Here is a 22,500-nt window from a genome sequence, read left to right on the forward strand (position 1 = left end):
TACCATTATGTTTTAAAAGTGTCCCCCCCTGGTGGGCCCCCTATGTTTACTTCACTATATTACAATTAAATTAAATCCTATTAAATTTAATTAAATTTAAATTAAACCTAATCTAATCATGATCTAATCTATCCTTGGAAAGGTCTAAGACTCCTAAATAGATATTTTACCAATCTTTTTTATTAAATTATGTAGGAAAAGTAATTTATTAGTTTAATTTATGGAAAGAGTGCACCTCAAAATCCTACATCAATATCAGGAGTTCTGACCTTTGTCAAAGATTAGGTTTGGCTCATGCACTTTGAAGTCTATGTTCAAAAATGTGAGTGACAGTTAAGAGGATAACGAACGCATGTTTATGTTGGTTGTTTTTCATTATTCTCACCGACAGCACAACCTTGCATTGCATCCGAGGCGTCCGGGGTTAGGCCTGACAACACCACAACACCCGGTAAGTTTTGTTAATAATTTATATTATGTCATAAAAATATATAAATTGTACATGCACTGGAGTGTTTAAGGGCCTGTTAACTCCCCGCAAATTGAGCGTTGTGTATGCATTGTTTATGATCGTTTCTTTCTCATTATTCACACAAACAGGAAGAAAAGTGGTTGTGACTGCCCAGATCCATGCCCCACCGCAAACATCTACAAACTCTGCACCAACTGGTATGTATTAATCGTGCATATTATTTATAATATACCACATATTTGAAAAAAAAAAGATAAAAACATTAGATGCTTGTTCTTTTCACTCTAGATCATATGAGGAGTCTTGCTAACACTATACCACCATTATCACCACAAGCATTTGTTGATGGCAGTTCTGGTGTAGGTGTTAGGAGGCTATCAATAACACATCAGGAAGACCAGGACGTGACTGCTCTGTCGGTTCAGACTGGTGGACAAAAGACTGCAAGACCCAAAGAGACCGGTGTGATACCTAACACCCCTGAGCGAAAACGTCCAAGACAATCTACTGGTGCATATAGAGGAATCTAATTAAACTATTATTAATATTAATATTTATAGTAGCATTGGTATTAATTAATTATGATTATTATTAATGCAGAATCAGAAGACACAGCGATCTGTAACGAACATGATGTTCAAGCATGGGACGGGTGCGATACGACCAGCACGTCTAATGTGGATCAGCAGAAGGATTTAAATCAATCCCCAGACACCGTTGAAAACGTCGCAGATTCAGACGGTGATGCAGAAAAACTTTCTTCAGACCAAGAGGAATACAAGAACCGACAGCAGAACGACGCAAACAGAGAAATTTGGAACCGTCTGAACACTGTTATCAAGAACCAAGAAATAATTCTAGAGCAGCAAGCACGTTTTCATCAGATTAATGTCGAGAACCAAGAAAAAATTCTAGAACAGCAAGCACGTTTTTATCAGATTATTGTCAAGAACCAAGAACAAATTCTAGAGGAGCAAGCATGTTTTCAGCAGATTATTGTCAAGAACCAAGCAGATTTTAAACAGATACTACAGAAAACACTTAAAATAATTATTGCATCGCAAATACGTTTCCAGACCTAGGAGACGGTGAATTTAAACAGGAGCTTAGTTTGTGGACTGATATGTTATGTTGATGTATATGTGATCTCCTGTCAGAGATAGTGTGATTAAACCAGCGATACGCTCAAACAGGAAGTGTTTGGTGAGATTTCCCACTGCTTGTTATTCTTATGGATGTATTAAAGCCCACACGTCCACATGGTTCTGTCTGTTTCCCAGCTCTGACTCACACTGACATGAGCTGAATATCATTTAATGCTCAGTTTGTCTAACAGAAATGATGTATTCACAAATCAATAAATAAACCGTCAATAAAAAGTCAAGACTGAATCTATATTTTACAATGGAATATGCACATATGCAGGCTATACTAAATAACAAATCTCAAATGCACTCACATACTTGTTTTTGGGATGTTACTGATCATTTGAGAGCTTCATCACCACATCCTGTGTTTTTCTTTATCATTTTTCTTTTTTTTATTTAATATTTCTGCATAGTTTTAATTTTAGTTCAGTTTTAGTTTTTATTTCCAATTAGTAATTTAGTGCTTTATTTTAAACTCATTTCAGTTAGTTGTCAAGACGACATTTAAAGTTTTGATAATTTTTATATTTTATTTCAGCTTTATTTCATTGAATACTTTTTTAAAAATGAGTTATAAAAAGCTTAAGATTTATTCAGATCAGTGGCACAGTGGCAGCTGGCACACCTAAAATAAAGCAAAATAATTTTTTATAGCCTCAATAAAAAAATGTTTACTAAACATGGGCTATTGTTGTTTACTTAGAATATATATATTTTTTTGTTTGTTCGCGACTCGGTTGATTCAGATCGGGACTTCGGAGCCTGTTCGCGACTCGGTTGATTCAGATCGGGACTTCGGAGCCTGTTCGCGACTCGGTTGATTCAGATCGGCACTTCGGATTATGTTCGCGGACTCGGTTGATTCCGATCGGCACTTTCGGAGCCTGTTGGCGACTCGGTTGATTCAGATCGGGACTTCGGAGCATGTTCTCGACTCGGTTGATTCAGATCGGCACTTCGGAGCATGTTCGCGACTCGGTTTGATTCAGATCGGGACTTCGTAGCATGTTTGAGATTTTTTTAAATTCAGATCTGGACATCGAAGCAGGAAGTGTTTGTCAAACAGTTAATTGGTGATAAAGGAATATTTGGACTTGATAATATTTTTTTTTTACCTGTCGATTCAGCATGTACATGGACCCACACACAAAGGTGGACACACTCTAGACGGGTGTGTCAGGTAGGGTGACCACCCGTCCCGTGTAGTGGCGTGCGCGCACAGCGTTTGAAGCCCAATACATGCGTCCCACAAATTGAGACTGTGTCACGCATAATCAATGCTTGCTCAAAAAAAGTTGGTCGCTATATCTGGAGTCACCAACCCGTCGATCGCGGTCGACAAGTCGATCTTGGAAGCAATTTAAGTCGATCGCGAAGATTTTTTCAAGATCTGAGAAAAAAAGGTGCGAGCCTCCGCTGACTGCGCGCGCACCTCCCGAAACAGACGAGAAATTTATACTTGACACAACTGTTTTAGACTGAAAACCAGACCATACAACTGATTTAGACGCGGGTGCCGGTGTGATGAGATGTACTAATATCCGTCTGCTCGGGCATGATTGTTTTAGGCCTGTAATTGATTGATTATTGAGGTAATAGGGATGGCACGGTTCGCTGAAATAAAAAATGGTTCGGTTCACCACACACGGTTCGGCACGCGCTTCAACTTAAATCTGACAAAGCATCTGTAATATCATCTGTAATATGGCTTGCTATAAATGGCACGTAAAAAAAAAAAAACAGGGTTCAGCTAATAAATGTTTCTGTTGATGCATGCGCATTCTGGCTTCCCAGACATTACAAAAACATGAAAAAAAGATCTATATTGAACAACTACAATTCATTTTAATCCTATAATTATATATTATAATTTATTTAAAGTGAATAATTGTAATGAAAAATAAACAAAATGAAATAGCTAAAGTTCAAAATTATCGTATTCGGAAGAAAATTATTACATTTAACAATTAACTACATTTTGACACGACCTGCAAATTAACACTAGGAGTATGGTTGGACTGAAGCAGTGTGACAAAAATACTATCCCATAATTTTGCACAGTAATCTGACAATAAATGTGGCACACCCAGATTTTCATATGCACACCCAGAGTCTCTTTTCTGGCTACATTACTAGTTCAGATACTTCCCCACCCCCATTTATTATATTTATTTGGTAAATTTGCTATGTGCTTTTTAAAATATAACTATTTAAGTTTATTTACATTTCAGCTTTATTTCAGTTAACTTTATAATTTTTTTAAATGCATCTTCGGTATAGATTTTTACTATCCAACCCTATTGTAAACTATATATGTTGTACATAATTACACATTCACTGTAGTATGTTTCTGTCATTGGCACCTCAGCAGTCAGGTGGCGAATGATGAAGTTACCTTTAAATTCTAAACCCCGCCCTCTTATGTAAATGAATCTACTTATCCGTCGACGGAAGCGGCTCGCGTCTGTCAGTGATATTTCGCCTTTAAAGGCGCATTAAAACAGCGGCTGAAGTGCAGACAGAACCCGAGAAGAGCAGCAACAGAACTAGCACAACAATCTCATCTTCATTTCTGACAGAGACATAAAGACAGGAACGCGCGCGTCAGGGTGAGTGTGTTTACAATGTAGCGTTTGCGCTGCAGCGCGTCGGCGGAGGCTCTTTTGATCGTTTGATTGATGTTCTGTGCGCGTCATCATTCACATCCAACTCTTCACGCATCTGCAGCTCTGTGTGATAGTAGCAGCTGATTGGCCACGTAATCACTGCGGTATTTTGGTTTATATCTGCGCGCTTCATAAATGTTCACGGATGCATCAACAGCTATAGGTCACATTTGAGGCTTAGTATAAATGCTGCATGTCTCTTATATACGGGTATGAAATGTTATGTTAATGTTACATATGTGTATGACTGTAGTTTTATAGCTGCAGCTGTGTGTTGAGTATGTGATGTCTAAATGTGAACCTGCTGGTGGACAGAGAGCTGATGGATGACTGTTACACAACTGAGAGGTTCCTGGTGTCCCGTTCACTTTCACTGGGCTCTTGTGCACTGAATCTTGCTTTGAGCTTCACTACGCGCTCTTTTCCATGGAAGGAAATATGATTTATACTCACATGATGCATGCTTCAAAACAGGCAAAAACAAAATTAAAGTCTAATATAATAACAAGCTATTGCTTTAAAGAGGTTGTTGCCTTTGGAAATGTTTATTTGAATATGCAAACACAATATTAAAGCCAGTGTTCAGTTCAAACTCGGGGGACAAGGCTTTTGTTATTTGGTGAGTTTCATGTCAGCTTGTGTGTCAAGCACATTTTTGACTTCTCTCATTGAGAATGTGTTGAAACAACATGTAAATTGACCATCAACAGCGAGCAAAGCAGGTGTTTATATATGTGTGTGTGTGTGTGTGTGTGTGTGTGTGTGTGTGTGGCTGGTTTACTGCAGACTGCTGGTTAGTGGGCTTTAACCCATGTCTGGACGCTCTCTGCAGGTTCTCAGCCAGCTGTGCGTCCGGACAGAAGACTCGACGCTGCTCTCATATGCAGTCCGACTGGATCTTTATGAAGCTTTCAAGGCCTTTTGGTGAGTCACACTGGCTTTGCGCTGCTCTTGTTGTCTCTGCTGAACTGTGTTCAGACTGATATCATGTTATCCAAGAACAGTACCTATAAAAGTGTGTTTCTGTTTTTGTATCCTTGAACTGAGTAGTGCTTCTTTATGCCATCTATTTATTCATTTGCTTATTTGTTGTTGTTGTTATTTTCTTGACATTTTAAATAACCATAATAATCACACATATATATATATATATATATATATATATATATATATATATATATATATATATATATATATATATATATATATATATCTCAATCATGATTAAAATTAAAAAATATATATATTTTAAAAATAGTAAAAAATATTAAAAGGCAATATAATTAACAAAAGTACATAAATGTATACAATTATACTCAAATGAAAAATTAACATTTAAAATAAAAAAATTAAATTAGTAATATTTTATATTGTTACTTGTATTAAATAAAATATTTTAAAAAATAAAATTTTCACTTGATACAGCTTGATAATTTTATAATTTTATATTTATAATTCTCTTCTTTTACCAAAGCAGCTGAATTGTGTTGTGGTCTCCATCTGTGTTGTGTAATCTGATCTGCTCCTATCAGTCACATGATCCGTGTCAAACTCACAGTGCAGCAGCTTGGAGTTCGTCAAGGGTCAGACTAGTAGTTAAACTGCTAGTTAACCTGTTTATGAAGTATTTGGCTGGCTTACAACATTTGATTTAAAAAGCTGTGTTTATCTGGCATCTGTTTTCATTGGGTGGCAGAGTCAAACTTTTTCAAAGTGAGTGTTTAAACTGATTTGTGAGTGCTGTGCTGTGTCTCTGATGGGTTTGTGAATGGCTCTCGTGATCTGTGTTGGATGCGCAGTGTAATTTGACGGGCCGCAGGACTGGATTCTCTCAGTGTACCTCAGGCTGCATCCGCAGTGAACACTTTACATCACAGTCTGAGCACCGAGCGCACAGATCTGCTGTTTGCATGAATCCTCACCACTGAGATGCTGATTGCTGCCCGGCTGTAGGAAAGTTTGTATTTACTCATCCCAGAAAAGAATTTAAGCAGTGCCAGAGAATAACTATTTTTGGTTTTAGTGCAGTACATCTGTCTTTGTCTGCGGTTATTGCTTTTGCACAAATAGAATGAATGCCATAATGTTTGGAAGCATCCTTTGATTAAAGACAGAATGAAACAAAACCAAAGAACATGCACATAATTTTATACTAGCTGTGTGTGATATTGACCAAAAGAAAATGTATTCTTTTTTTTTTTTAATAGTGATAATTAAACAATACTATGCTTGGAGGGTTTAGGCCTGTCGTGGATGAATAAATAAATGATGCTAAAACAGCCAGTAGGTGGCAGCAAGTCTCTGTTTTAATGAGCGATTTATTTAATTATTCACTCAAATGATTTGTTCAAAACAGCAGATTAATTTAGAAACAAAGCAAGTGACTTTCTTTATGAATGGATCGTTGAATCACTAACTTACACGACTGATTCAGGAACGAAACTCTGGAGACTCAAGGAAAGTTGGGATCCAGCTTTGCTTGAAAAGCTTTTTGTTGGTGAAACAGATCGTATTGCGTCTAAAATGTAACTCGCTGAATATTAAATTCTTGTTTGTATACAATCAGTATCACACTCGTACACCTCATAATTATTATGCCACAGATGATGTACTTAAAGTTTAAGCATGTAACCGTTAATGACTGGCTTCCCAAAGCGTTGGCCACTGGTCATAAAAACAGGGATTTTAGCCGAATCCAGCTTCAGGATGGTTTGCTTCTATTTGTCTACATGAGCTGGGATACAAGCCAGCTTTGTAACATCAAACAAACTTACACATATCTATTATAAGCAGTAAGGCATGGAAGGTTTTATGTTGCTAGTATATTTAGTTTATTACTGTTTTAGTTCATGACTGCCTGCCTGGGTGTTTTAGCGACACAAGAATGCAGTGTTGACCAATCAGCATCCAGAATGTGTTTTAATGCATCATTTTTAATGATCGTTACTTCTGTCTTCGTGAGAATTGTATTTCTGGAGGCCTTTTGGTGTTGTAATGAATTCAGTGGAGCAGATGAATGCAGTGTGTTATTCCTTTCACAGCAGCGACTGTTGCATAAGATCTTTATTTAGTAAAAGCCTCTCGACACTGAGGAGTTTCAGTCCGGGACAGATGCTGTAAAGCTCTGCGCTTTGACCTCTGTTTCGAATCGCTCCTCAGTGAGCCATATTAAAATCACACAATCGATTTATTTATTTTTGATTAATGATTTATATTTGTTCATGCATAACAGCCACAGTCGCATTTGTAGTTGAACAACATTATGTAGGCCTAATTATATGGTCATTAGCATCTTCTCGGGGGTTTTTAGAATGTTGTTGTTGGTTGCTAGGGTGTTCTGAGGGGTTGTTAGGATGTTGTTTGTTCCTAGGGTGTTCTAGGTGGTTACTAGGGTGTTCTGAGGGTATTTTAGAATGTTGTTGTTTGTTGTTTGGGTGGTTACTTGGGTGTTCTTAGGGTATTTTAGAATGTTGTTAATTGTTGCTAGGGTGGTCTGAGGTTTTTTTAGAATGTTGTTGTTGTTGTTGTTGTTGTTGTTGTTGTTTGGGTGGTTACTAGGGTGTTCTGAGGGTATTTTAGAATGTTGTTGTTGTTGTTGTTGTTTGGGTGGTTACTAGGGTGTTCTTAGGGTATTTTAGAATGTTGTTGTTTGTTGCTAGGGTGGTCTGAGGGTTTTTTAGAATGTTGTTGTTTGGGTGGTTACTAGGGTGTTCTGAGTTTTTTTTTTAGAATGTTGACATTTGTTGCTAGGGTGTTCTGGGTGGTTACTAGGGTGTTCTTAGGGTATTTTAGAATGTTGTTGTTTGTTGCTAGGGTGGTCTGAGGGTTTTTTAGAATGTTGTTGTTTGTTGCTAGGGTGGTCTGAGGGTTTTTTTAGAATGTTGTTGTTTGGGTGGTTAATAGGCCGTTTTGAGGGTTTTTTTAGAATGTTGACATTTGTTGCTAGGGTGTTCCGGGTGATTCATTTGGGTGGTTGCTAGGGTATTCTAGGGTAGAACACTAGAGAAGGTCAAACAAACAGATCAGCAAACACAAAATGAATACCTGTGGCTCCTGATAATGTATTGAGGCCTTATGAAGGGAAACCATCAGTCTGTGAAAGAAACTGAACAATATTTGCGACATTATTACGCGTAATACAGAGCCTCTGGCAAACAGGGAAATACAATTATTTTCTGCAAACCGATTCATTAGGTCTGTTCGTTTCAATGAACTGGTTCTAATCACTAGTTCATTTCTGTAATCGAGCAATGACATAACGTATATGCAATTAAATGAATAAAGCATCCAATAATGATGTGAAACATGGATGTTTTATGTTTAAAGCACATAAAGTGAGTAAACTAGTCTTCTTCAGCTTTCCACATAAACAATGATTCAGTCAACAGTCAAACGGTTTCCTCAGTTCAGTGACTGTTGGAGGAACCGGAGCACTGAATCAGTTCATTCATCACAGGATCATATGCCACTATTGGCTTATTTCTAGTCTGAGTGACTGTTGGATGTCTGAAAGGGAGTTTTGATTGAGTAACTTGTCTTGTAGATCTGTGCTGATGTAAGCCACAAGCCGTTTCAGACACTTCAGTCTGATTTGGTGAATGGATTCATCTAGTTTACTAAAAAAGAATCAGTTCAGAAGAATGAACTGGACATCACTCTGGACCGTTAGCCTGAGGCTCTGCATTACAGGTGATAATGTTATAAATAATGTTCAGTTTCTTACACAGACCACTCATTTCACTTCATAAGACCTCAAATCATCATCAGAAGCCACGGGTATATATTTTGATCTTGCCTTTATCTGCTTTTTTGACTTTCAAAGTGAAGTTAACTTGCATATTATGAATCATCAAGGACCATGCTTTCTAAAAATCTTCTTCCTTGTTCTACTGAAGACAGAAAAGCCACAAACATCTGGCATTGCCTTAGGTTGAGTAAGTTAACAGCAAATATTAATTTGTGAGTAATCACTTTAAGAATTTTCCAAGAATGTTACCTTTATTTAATCTGGCACAGTTTTTGGATGTTCGAGGATGTTTCTGATGCTTGCTGACTCATTTAGCCTCAAACAAAGTTCCTCCCAGGACCTGTTTTGGTTGAAGACCACATTGTTTTATTTGCCGTGAGGTCTTCGTCAGAATGCATGGGGCTGCATGTAGACTTGGATAACAGGTTTCTCGAGTGAAGTCGCCGTTTGTTTCCTGAAGGCTGTTGTGAATCTCTGACTCTCAGGTGTCGGTCTCATCGGACTGGTTTCTCTGTTGTGTGGTGTTTCAGCTCTTCTTGTTGTGCTTGTGTGGTCTTCGTGCTGTTCACATCTCCAGGTGAGTTTACCATCATTATTGGGAGAAAGTTGGCTTTTGCTCAAGAATAACATTAACGTGGAGCTGAGATCCAGACAGATCGTTCTGTGTCTGTGTTTGCGCTGGTGTCTGTCCATCTGTCCAGGACTGTCTCATGCGCTCATGTTGTCTACAGCTTGGGTCGCTGCATCTTAGGCTTTTTTTTTTAAGGGTGATGCATGTTGTGTCTGGATTATTTTTTATATTTATTAAGTTAAAAATTTAAATTTTTTGTTAAGATTGCTTCTCTAAATGTCCAGGGACAATTCACTGTGAAGAAAAAGAACTGAATACCCTTACTTTGGTAATTTGGTTGTGTTTTTTCCTAATGAATAAACTAGATTTTGATTGTGTGTGTGTGTGCACGCTAAAGTAAAAATCAATTTATAAATATTAGATAAAAACTTATTTAAAATGCTTAAAATAGAAATGTTGCTTTGTCAACTAATTGAAATAAAACAATGTTAAAATACTAAAATGACTAAAACCTAAACTAAAATATAAATTAAAATAAAATATTTAAAAAAAAGCATAAACTAATAAAAATGGCAAGCACATAACAAACTTACATAAATGAAATGTAAAACTGAAAGTATAAATATAATATAAAAATAGGCAAATTGAAAATGCTATAATAGAATATATTCATTTTTATATAGAATATATAAAATATATAATATAAATATAAAAAATATTTTAAAAAATATTTATGTAGTAATTTTAGTACTTAAACTGAAATAATTTTTTTTAAATTTAGTTTCAGTTTTCAGAACACAAGTGATGTGAGTTTGCGGTTAGCAATGTGCTAATGGCACACAACTCGAAGCATAAACAATGCACAGGTTGCTCAAATATGGGCAAAAATAATACATTTTTAAATAAATTTTAACTTCTTATCTGTATCACTATTGTAATGTCGAAGTACACTTACATTTCTCTCATGTGTTTTTTTTTTTTTCACTGAACTCAATGCAGTGTCTTGCACTTCCACTTTTGCTGTCTATGACTATGTTTTGGTTTGTTATAACATCTTCACAAAGGTTTGAAATTGATCTTTTGCACTTTTGATGCTCCATTCCTTAATTAAAAATGATTAAAGTATTAAATAAGAATGCTAATCTGCGCTGAGCTTGTAAGACCTTCTCTTTCCAGTGATGCTGCAGCATCAAGTCTGAGTTTATAATGGATCATAATGCATCATTAACGGTGTACATCTGACTGGAAATATGACATCAGAAGAGCAGCTTGAGGATTAACTAATGTAATGTTTGTCTGCCATCAGCTAGATCTCATTTAAGTGCGAGTCACATAATCGGCAGAGTTTTCTTTACCAGAACAGATTGCATAAAACGCAAGTTATTTTAACTAGTTATGATTTTTTCGCTCATATTCATTCTTGCATAACACTGAACATGTGTCAGCTCTTCCTGAGAGCCGGCGCTCATATAACCCTAGACAGAGTAAAAAAATTATGTGACCAGTTAATTTTGGGAGCTGAACCTTCCAAACAGGACACTTGCATTAACATTAATGATTCAAATAGGATTCATTAATAATTAATGCAGATGAAACAATAGTGTGTGTCTGCAGGGCTAGAGATGAATAGCTAAACGAATGACTCCTATAACTGCAGCACAGATAGTGTACATAAAGAAAGCTTTGTGAACTCTGAATATCGAAGAGAGATGAGCCGACTAATAAGCACACCACATGAAGCCTAGAGAGCCTTTTAATGCTTTTTAAAATGCCTTTCTTTTAGACAGAAACTAATGCAGCATCTCAAATATTCTGTACAGAGCATGCAAAATCATAATTTATAACTACATGCATGATGGGGGGAAAAATGCATATTCATGTAAGCACAAAACACAAGATACTTCTCTTTTCAATATGAATAAGGCTTTATTAGATAAATCTAAGACATATAAACTAATATAACACATAAACGCACACACAAGTTGCAGGAAGATCGAAAGTGAGGGAAAGAGGAGTTTAAGAGAATGGAAATGTGGAATCCCAAGTTTACAGCAATACGTTAAATTGCATAAACATGAACAGACATCAATCACTTAATTAACCCTTGCATGGAGTTCCTCAATGAGGTTAAAATTATATTAGATACACCAGTACAAATGTTTATTACAGTTAACTAAAATCACCTTTAAAATGCATTTTATTTAAAAAAAATATATATATAAAAATGTATTTTATTAAAATAAAACATTAAAAACTTAACATTAAATAATAACATTAATAACATTAAATGTTAATTTTATTTCAGCTGTTTGCAAAATTATTAAAACTAAAAATAGTTTTAATACATTTTGTTTGAAAATACTAATTTCTGAATATTAAAATTATAATAGTATTTTAGTTAAACTAAAATGATTATTGCAAGAAAATAAATATTGACTAAAGAGAGTTTGTTTGTGTGTGTGTGTGTGTGTGTGTGGTAACTAATAAAAATAAATGCACAACAATATTACTGCATCTTAAAGTGGAAATATATATATATATATATATATATATATTAACAAAGGGTATAGGAGTATTGCACTGGAATAATTCTTAAAGTATTATTTGTCAAACTTGAATGATCTGTATGTCGAGTGTGAGCTATTTCCTTTCAGATAATTGACTTCTGAGGCTCTGTTTCTGTTTCAGTCTGAATGTGGATGAGATTGCATGTGTTAGCTACAGAGCTCTTGTTTTTTCTCTTATGTGTTTGTGATCAACTCTGATTCGTTTTTGACTTCAATCTTCAGCTAGAACTATATTTCATTGCTTGGCCTTACCAGACAGTGCAGCGTGTGTATCATAAGAGGTCGACGGTGCCAAAGGCCTCGCTTTCTCAGACCGGAATTTTCCATCCAGGTTCATGTGCTGTGTGGGAGGAGCCCAGTGTGGTATTTTTGCAAGTCTTAGTTTGGGAGTTTGGAGCTGTTGTTGTGTTTAACTCGTGTTGTTTCTACTGCACCGGTAACCAGGGAGGTTTGGGTCAAGGACAGTGGTGTTGTCTGGGACAAAATATCCTCCTCCTTGTATTTCTGTGTTTTGAATTGCATGCTTCCGCACTACTCATGCTGTTTCTTTAGTTTGCATGATGTGTGTTGTGCACAGTATGCATAATATGCATGCAGTATGCAACTAACTAGAGGCCATTTGCTGAAATAAATATGCAGTTTAATTGCATATTGTGTTGGAAAATTCTATCATTAACATACTATTTCAAATACTTGTGAGTAGGGAGAAAATTGTTGTAAAACAGCCCAACCAAGGCAGATTACCCATAATGCATGTGTTTTTTCCAGAGAAGGTCACTGCTGTCGTCGAGAGTTCATGATTTATGAGTCCTTGTGAGTGAGTCGCATTTCTGACCTGCCTCTTTCTCGTTGGTTGCAGTTTGTGGTAGAGCCGCACAATTAATTGAAATAAAACCAACATGTGTGACTCATATTATTGTGTTTTGGGCGACTTGCTTCACAGTATATGGTCTTGCATTCAAACACAGCTGTTTTAAGTTTGGGTTGTTTTATGATGTGCATTTGGGAAACGAATCATATGCCGACCATCTCGACATACTTGGGATGAGAAAGGCAACAACAGAGAATCTTTAAGGGATTCCTGCATTTTCCATCAAAATAAAGCTGGATGGTTCAGACAACCATAAATATTCTAATTTGTATCAGTTCCTTTTATTATTTAGTAAATACACTTTTTCTTATATACTGAAATTACAATAGTAATAGTTATATTTTTTTTGTAATAATAAATTTGAAAATAAAAATTACAACATTAATTTCTTATGTAGTAGTAGTAGAAGTATTCTTAAATTATAAAATTTTTGTATTTTTCACACTAGTAAAAGTTCCTTTTTTATAACAATTATTTTATTTTATTAAATATGCAGTTGTCATTTTGCAGTGAAATTACAATAGTATTTTTGGTATTTTTATTTAGGAGTAGTAGTAGTAATAGATTTCTAGATTTTTTTTTTTACACTAGTATTATTATTAAGTAATAATTATAATTTTATTTATTAAATATGCATTTTTTACAGTGAAATGAATAATAATTCGATATAGCATAATTAATAATTTATTATTATTAGTAGTAGTAGTAGTAGTAGTAGTAGTAGTACAATTATTTAAATTATTTTTAGTTTATTTTGTACAATAATAATATTTATTTAGTAATGTCTTATTTAGCTCTTTAGTGATTTTCATATTTTCAGTCATTATTATTAGTAGTAGTAGTAGTATTAGTAGTCATTTATTTATTGTATTTTATTTTTTAAAGCCATGCTGGTATGTACAGTACTAACAAAAGTTCAGCCAAATTGTGCAAACCTTTAAACAAAGAACAGCAAACCTGAAATTTTTTTCTGACAATCCTAGTGTATGCTTGTTTAGTTTCTGGGTTATATTTTGATTATGAGTGAATTAGTATGTTTTTGTGCATTCATCTTGTAGTCCAGGAATAGCGTCAGGATCCAGGCCTGCTCTCTGTTGCTAAGCGACATGTTTTTTACAGATTCTCTGGAAGCTCGTTTGCCATAATTAATGCAGAGCCACACAATTAATCAGCACAGTTAATTCCTGTATTATCAGTGCAAGCAAGAGAAGAAGCCAATGTTTCTGCAGCTCCTGATTGACCGCATTTAAAGGGACAGTCCGTCCACCCTCAAGTTCACACGAGATAAGATATTTTGAAGAATGTGGGTAAACTAACAAACAAACCTTCAATGGCATGGAAGTCAATGGCTATGGTCAACAGTTTGATGACAGAATTTCCATTTTTGGGTGAACTGTCTCTTTAAGGGCACGGTAAATTGCAGTGTATCAGAGGAAGGAGGAAAACGATGAATAAAGCTCACATTTCTGCCTTGCAATGTTGTTTTCTGATCTGTGTGTCAGAGTTGTTTGTTTTCTATAAGCACTTTCCAGGTAGATGACGCTTCACTGATAGATGATGTTGGGACGTCCTTTCAGGGATGATGGTCTTTTTTTTTGCGCTGTAAGCTTCCTCACATCTTTCCAGGAGAGCGGAGGGCTCGTCATTGACTTGTTGTCCTGTGTTTGGGATGTTTTTGGGCGTTGCGCTGGAAGCCCATGATGAAGAGAGTCTGATGCTCCTGACTGAAAACCGCTTGTATTGGCAGCTTCTTTAGGCTGATAACCTCAAAAAAGTGCGAGACATTTTGAAAGTGTGGTTTGGGTGTTAAAGACAAATAAGAAACCTATTCTGTTGCTTCTTTGAGACGAATCGCCTGCATTTCTCTTTGTAAAATAAATCTGCATAAAATTTGCCTTCTGCTGAATGAATACTATTCCTGTTAAATATATAAATACTTAAGCTTCTTCAGTCACTTAGACGCGTCTCAAACTCTTCTTGCTTTTGTACCGACAAATGCATACTAAGTAGGTATGTGGTTATGTCTTAAGTGAAAGTAAAGAGTTGGAAAGAAATGGGATGTGTATCATTAGGCAATAATGGATGCATTGTCTCTTAAAGTGACCGCGCCTAATTTACTAGCTCTGCTGTCAGTGTCTTTAATGTATGAACATGAAAGTAAATCTCTCACTGCTCTTGATTGAATTACTTTGTAGTTTTAACAAGAATTTATCCAAAGTCAATCCAAAAATCAGATATAATTAATTATATTGTTTTACTAGTGAGTGCACGACACTAGTTCATTTATGTAAGTGAGTATAGCAAAATACAGTGAACTGTGAAATATTATACCCCAAAATTATTTATACTGTAGACTACCAGTGAAATTGGAAAAAAATAAAAATACTAGGGACCTGACCATGTTTTGCTTAAGTGTCTCTTTATTTAATTGCTAATGCAACCTTTTCACACCACAGACTGAACCAAATTAAGCATCGCTTGCTTGGTAACTGTTCAACAAAGTGTGTAAATATTGTCTGAAGTTTTGGTTGATTTGATTACATATCTTTCTATCAAAGTTATCTGACGTTATCAAGATGAATTTGTTCTGACACCGTTTAACTCTGAGTTCTTGTCATATTTTATTACCAATTTCTAAACCACAGCAAATAAACTGTGATAATGTGAGAAATGTTGAAGGTGTCTGAATACATTTTGGTTTGACTGTGTATTTTATTTTACAGTGAAGACTATGCAGTGCTATTTTAAATTAGTTTCTGGACACCTACTAACTAACGAAAAAAAAAAAAAAAAAACATAAACATATAATAAAATATATGCACAAATAAATAAATAGAACGAACATACAGTAAATATTAAACTATTTCAAACAGGGCGCACTGTACAACCTGCACCGGGGCTCCTCTAAACCCAGCTGTATGGGTTAAGGTTGGTACTACAGTACCTGGGTTAAGCTACCAACACGGAGCAATGCACTGTGTGTACTGTAAGAAATAAAACAAGAAGGCATTATGTTTAAAAGATGTCGAGTAAAATAAAAAGCACATCTGTATGCAATACAGTTTCATTATTATCCAGAGCAGCTTACTATAAAAAATGTGTGCAACCAAATCATGTTTTGCGCCAGTAACTGAAAAAGTTAGTGTAGTTCCCTGTGTGTGCTGAAAGTGCTTACCGATGATGTTATTTATCTAATGTTTCCACTCAAATAAATAAAGCCAATAAACTCTGTTTTCATACATCAGGATGTGTTTATGAAACATGAGCAGAAATCATTTGTATAACAATTATGGGAATTATTGCATTGAACTGAATGAGACCACTAATGTAAGATTTTTGTTTTATGAATGATTTGCACAAATGCATTGGGCCTGATGCATGAAAATAGTCCATAAAGCTGTTTTGGTGTAAATGTTCTGATTCATTTATGTAAGTTGGTCAAAATTTACACTGCATTTTGAAGACACTATTTAGCATATTGTACAATAATAATAATATGTAAGATAATTATTTCAAAAATGTGTTCTATGAATGTTATATGAAAACACCAGTAGTATTTGTCTGCAAACGAAATGGCTTTTAAAAACAATTTTTGTCCAAATAATATATATATATATATATTTTTTTTTAAGGATAGTTCATAATATAGTTTTTTTTTTCAGTTTTGTTTATCAATTCAATGTGTTGTTTTGCATTCATGCAAAAGATCCGAACCTGAGGAAAGAATGCCAGAGTTCCCACAGCGTTCCTGTACAGGTGACTCACACGGGTAATTATTGGGTAGAGCGAGAGATCTGTTAATTGTGAATGAGAGAATGCAAGCTCTGTTTGTGAATGGCTGGAATGCAGATCTGCGGGTTATGAAGTGTTTGTGAAGCTGATGGAGTGTTTTCAGGAAGGTACTTTTATAGGCACAAATTACTCCTGGATTTCTATACACACTTTCTGATGAACGAAGGACATGTTTTTGGTGCACAGATTCGCGTCACTTCCTCTGTAAGTGCTTCAGGTTGTTTTTGCACTTATGTTGTTTTATCTGAGAATTGAAGTGTTTTCTGAGCTTGTTTGCTGTTAGTTGAGATTGTAAATTGCTTCTAATTTAAATGGTTGCTTTCATTTTTTTACAGAAGTGTAGGTTTTACTTTCCAATCAATTTCTAGTCTAGCTACTTCAGCTTTCACAATGAAGTGTTTTTTTTTGTATATTTGAATTTACATTTCCTTCTGCCTGAGGCTTTTGCTGGTAAAGGCATTTTACATTTGCCAAAAATAGACATTTTTAAAAGCAAACCGGTCGGGCTGTGCAAAAAATTCCTCAGGTTCCTCACTTAAAATTGCATTCCAGGTGATTAAATGCACTTTTTTTTTGGCAGGGTTCCCTTGGTAAAGTTTACATTTTTAGGAACTAAATATCTACAAAGGCTACACACACAAAATAGCTTTCAAAATCGCAGGCGATTCATTGCCGATTTGGAAAGAAATTGTGTGTAGACTGTCAGTGAACTACGGCTCTGTGTAGTAAATGCTGCTTCATCTGAACCAGTGTTGCCAAGTCTGTGGTTGATTTTCATGTCCACGGGTTAAAGTGACCCCAATCCCAATGACGTCATATTTAGCCCCTAATATTTATTTATTTTGACATCAAAGGTATATGCCATGCCTCCAAGCTTTCTTACGCATTTTGATAATAAACGTTCTATGTTTCTTATTTTATTTGGTTATGTATTATACATTTACTTAGCCTATTTCCAGTTTTGTATACACATTTAAACTTTGTGTGTGTGTGTGTATGTATATGAGTTTGACGTTGTTTTTTTTGCTGTTGCATTTGAGCAATTGACTCCGAACTGCCGCTAATTCAAGTAAAATGCGCACCGCACTTTTAAGCTATTTAAAAGCTAAGAAAAGAGGGAGAATTCAGATTAACTAAAAACGAACAATTGCTTTAAAAGAGGCCATTTAAAAGAGGGAACGCCCCGCCCCCATGGTGTTGTCACACGTCGATTAACTGGTGGGAAAATTTCCTCACCATCACCACCCGAGTATGGAGCTGTACAATACACCTCCTCTCCACAATTTTCTGTCAGATTCAGGAGTGATCAAAGAACTACTGGGATGTAAAATGTTTGGAGTGACTCCTGTCAGTGTGGAATAATGACAAATGGCATGAGTTGTGACCGTTCAGACTGAGGTCGCATTGCAAATCATCTGAGCCAAATCAGATTTAGGACCACATATGAAAGTTGGCCAAATCAGAATTGAAAAATCGGATTACGTGTGGTTTGTCCTGTCCACACTGTTGTGTAATTTAAGCTTTGGGGTCACAGTTTCCAGCTGTGTGAACGTAGCCTTAGTGAACTCATGGAAGCTAATTGAGATGGATTAGATGTAGACAGTCTCAAATTTTGTTTCTCATTTGAAACGCTTTGGTTGCTATAATACAGAATATATGTGGGAGTGTGCTAGTATCTGTTTTGCAGGTCATTTTTGAATATAAAAATGTCTACACAATGTAAAGTACTTGCTCTGGCCCTTATTTGAGATTATTTTATTCTGTCATCTGTTGCTGATGTACAAGCAGGATTAGATGATTGGTCGGTGTGGAATTTTCCCCGCCCCTCCTTCACTGTGATTGGACGGCTGAATAAAACACTCAAAAGCTGAACATTCTTAATCTCTTGGTGATGAAGAAAAAAAAAAACTCCCAGCATTTAGCGTGGAAAAAGACGCTTTGTGCATTGTCCTGCTGCTTGCATTTGAAACATGTGGTACTCCATTAAAAACAATTGGGGAAAAAAAGCTAGCCTATGGAAAAACAAAATGCTTTGATGTATACATAGACAAAGCATGTTCATATTTAATCTCTATGTTTTTGCTGTGTCTATCGCATTGCTAGGTGTTTGCTAAAGTAAGAGCTCTCAAGTTTAATCACTTAAACAGCAAACCTTTCAAATCTTGCAGTGAAGTCATTAATGCCTGGAGTTTAAAAGCTGCAGGATGAGCGAATTTAATCATTAGTGTTGTGGGTTTGATCACAGCTTTGGCAAACAGCATTAATCAGCACAAAAAGCCAAAGTAAAGCTCCCTGTCCAAAAAGCCCATTTGTCTTGAGTATCTGAACACGATGTTCTTCATGGTCTCCGGGCGCTGTGGTGTGATTTACATGTACATGTGCTCGTGAGGCCAAATGCTCAAATACTTCAGCCCTCGTAATGACGACAGTGAATCATTCTGCCAGCGGTAACAGTATGCATGTGTTTATTATGTCTGACCAGAGTTATGAAGTGCATGCTTACAGGTGGAAACTTGGCGTCTAGATACAGCCAAAATATTTCACCGCAGGACGTCTGTATTGCGATTTGTGGGAATTTGGATCGCTAGACAAAGTTGTAATCCGAGTGTCACCTGAATCCAGCCGTTAATCATAGTGACCCGATCTCCGTGTGTGCCTCGTGAGCCTTTTGAGCAGTGAAGTGACCCAAATTTCCCCAGTTTCTCTGCCGTGACGTGGATTGGGTTCCCGCAGGATCAGCGGAGGGATGTAGGACGGCCGGGGGAGGGAGTTTCGCCCCAGCATGTACAAATTTAAACCCGATACCTTGACTGCAGTGAGCCTGACCCGTGAAATCTAGCCAGTGTAATTTGGGTCAGCCGTACAATGTTGCTTTTATAAGTGCATCGGTTAAGTGACACTATGCCAGACAGGGATGCATTGATAAAGTATGAATACAATTAGTTTCTTTTTGATAATTACTATAATACTGTTACTTGTATTATGCTGTAATTTTATCTATATACTGAAAGTGATAATACGAAGCAATATTCCTGGAGCTTTAGTGTACACAATATATATAAATAAAGTCAGTGTTGTGATGTGGTGTTTAGGGCGTTTATCAAATAAAAAAAATCTTCAATAAAAAAAATATATATTTATTTATTTAATTATTTTATTTAATTATCATAATTTTATCTATATACTGAAAGTGATAATACGAAGCAATATTCCTGGAGCTTCAGTGTACACAATATATATAAATAAATAAAGTCAGTGTTGTGATGTGGTGTTTAGTGCGTTTATCAAATAAAAAAAATCTGCAATTAAATAAAAAAAATAATATATATATATATATATATATATATATATATATATATATATATATATATATTTCATTACTATTTTAATTTTAAAAAAATTTTTTGTATTAAATTGCAAAAAAAAATATTTGATAAACGCACTAAACACCACATCACAATGTATGTTTTTATAGTCATAGTGAATGGGTCAAAAAATTTTATTACTATTACTAAAAAAAATACCTGTGGGCTCAAGTAGAAAATTATTATTATTAATAATACGTATTATTATTTTAATTTTTATTATTGTTTTAAAGTCTGTTTACTTTGTTACTGTTGTTTCTTGTGAAATCTTTTCAAGTTTATCTCAAATTGTTCACCCCTGAAAAATGGTTTGCCCAAATCTTCAGAATAGGAAATATTTTTGTTTTGTAAAGATGCAACTCCTCCCCACCACCCACCCACTCAAATGTATTGGTCATATTGAGATCTATATTTCCAGTATGGTGCAGCCCTGAATGTTTGTGTGTTGTAACTCTGATGTAAAATTGTCTATGTAAACTCAGCTGCCTATCTTGGCCAGGACACTCCTGTAGAAGAGATTTGAATCTCAGTGAGTCCTCTTTCCTGGTTAAATAAATAAATGTTCTCCTGGTGCACTGGAGCTCTGTATCAGCCTCCTTCTCACGCTCATGCTCATATTGTATGTTTTGTTACTGTAGACGGTCAGTGTTGTTAGTGTTGGCTCTGTGGGGTTTTGCCACCTGTAGTCCTGCTGAACAATCTGTGCTCTTATCAGTCTGTTATTTGATCCCACAGCAGCAGGTTAGAGTTACTCGACCTCTCTCATTCTCTCTCGACGCCCATGTCCTTGTTTTCCCTCGCCTCGCTCACATTCACAAGTGAAAGACATGCTCTGCACAGAACTGCCTTTAAAATCTACTTTTACATTACATAGAGTTTTATGGCAAGGTGTGTAAGTTCTACACGGCTGAAGCATGAAACTGCACACGTTACCTTTAGTTCGTATATAAACCGCCTCTATCTTGGAAAACGTATGTATTTTCATAAATTCTTTTTCTGGTTAATTTTCATTTTATTTTTCCCTTTGTTCAGTTTAAACGCCAGTCAGATACTCTCTTTCTGTCCAAGCAAACAGAAGAACGGAGTTAATTAATCAGGGAGTTAAAGTAAAACTAAGTCAACAGGGAAACACAAAGAAATCAGGACAAATACTAAACCCTAATGATTATGGTATGGCAATGAATATAAAAGAAAAATTGTCTAAATATAGCTTATGATATTTTGCTAATATAAATTTTTTTCTTCCAATAATGTTGTTGACTGTTTTTTTTTTTATTATTTGTTCCTTAAATATAAATTAAATATAAATTTATGAATTAATAAATATTCATTACGGTTGTAATAAATACATTAATAAAATAAAAACAGTAATAATAAAATTATTGTTTCCTTATAATATTTTGCTTATGTGATTTGCTACTGTTGTTGTTGATGTTGATGTTCTTATTTTTTGTAACAATTTGTAACTTAAATGGCATAAACAAATAAATACATAAAATAATAATAAATATAAAATATAATTTTAATAATATACTTTTTATTGTTACTATTACTGTTATTATTTTATGTTCTTATTTTTTTATTTTTAACATTTGTCACTTAAGTATGAAATGAAAATAAATAGAAAAGCTAAATTTAAATGATATTTTTGCTAATATTTCTTGCCACAAGTCAAGTGTTGGCTCGCTGAGAATACAGAAGACTACGACCCTTTAACATTTCAGAGCTCAGATCAAACTGTGCTCATTGGAGGCCAGTCGAGCTTCAGACCAGATCTTTCTCTTTCTCTCTCTTTTCTTCTGTCTTGCACACCGCTGCGAGGTCAATCGCGCTGAAGTGCTGTGGTGTGTCTGACTAATGTGCTGCTAATGAGTCTGAGCGATCGATGGTTAATGGCTGACTGGACTGTGTGCTTCTCTTGTTTGAGCGTCCTGTGATCCCAGGCCTCGTGTGTTATAATAAACCGGTTACATTTAGAGCTAAACCTAGTCTGGAACTAAAATAGTTTGTAACCTTGAACTTTAAGAGGCATCTGGACACCTCTCTCCCTCATTTAAATGTGCAACGAGGACGTCTCTCACATGTAAGAGCTGCTCGTATTACTTTTCACAACATTCAGTTGGTATAAAGTGAACTTATATTAATCCTAGTGAACTGCGCAATTATATTTATGACCTTGTTTTGGTCACGAGTTGAATATGCATTGCTTAAATCTGGAATGCATTGGTGAAAATGATGACAGAAATGATTGATTGTAAATGTACAGTACTTACTTAAATCAGTTCAGCACTAAAAAGCAGT

At 35.5% G+C, this 22,500-nt stretch overlaps 2 protein-coding genes across 3 annotated transcripts in view; both read left to right on the top strand.

Moving 5' to 3' along the window:
* Positions 1–345: 345 nt before the first annotated feature.
* Positions 346–1,851, top strand: LOC113084126 (uncharacterized). Its single transcript, XM_026254776.1, has 4 exons — positions 346–451; positions 601–669; positions 761–982; positions 1,073–1,851. Exons 3-4 carry the CDS (start codon positions 766–768, stop codon positions 1,552–1,554), a joined length of 699 nt encoding a protein of 232 aa, XP_026110561.1. The 5' UTR covers positions 346–451; positions 601–669; positions 761–765; the 3' UTR covers positions 1,555–1,851.
* A 2,217-nt stretch (positions 1,852–4,068) lies between these two features.
* The window catches only part of LOC113084125 (solute carrier family 45 member 4-like), a 47,180-nt gene continuing 28,748 nt past the window's right edge, over positions 4,069–22,500 (top strand). The window contains exons 1-2 of one of the 2 annotated variants that reach the window (XM_026254773.1): positions 4,069–4,229; positions 5,119–5,210. The gene's annotated coding sequence lies outside the window, so the exon portion shown is untranslated. Of the gene's footprint in view, positions 4,230–5,118; positions 5,211–9,481; positions 9,611–22,500 lie in introns of those variants that run through there. The other variant, XM_026254775.1, reaches the window with a different exon arrangement.

This window comes from Carassius auratus, unplaced genomic scaffold (genome assembly GCF_003368295.1).
Source record: "Carassius auratus strain Wakin unplaced genomic scaffold, ASM336829v1 scaf_tig00039707, whole genome shotgun sequence".
Taxonomy (NCBI): domain Eukaryota; kingdom Metazoa; phylum Chordata; class Actinopteri; order Cypriniformes; family Cyprinidae; genus Carassius; species Carassius auratus.

What these genes read in the sequence shown, in the direction of transcription:
- LOC113084126 (XM_026254776.1), top strand. Translation starts at nt 766, where the DNA reads ATGAGGAGTCTTGCTAACACTATACCACCATTATCACCACAAGCATTT. An exon ending in ACGTCCAAGACAATCTACTG is followed by an intron (nt 983 to 1,072) that starts GTGCATATAGAG and finishes TTATTAATGCAG; the next exon opens with AATCAGAAGACACAGCGATC.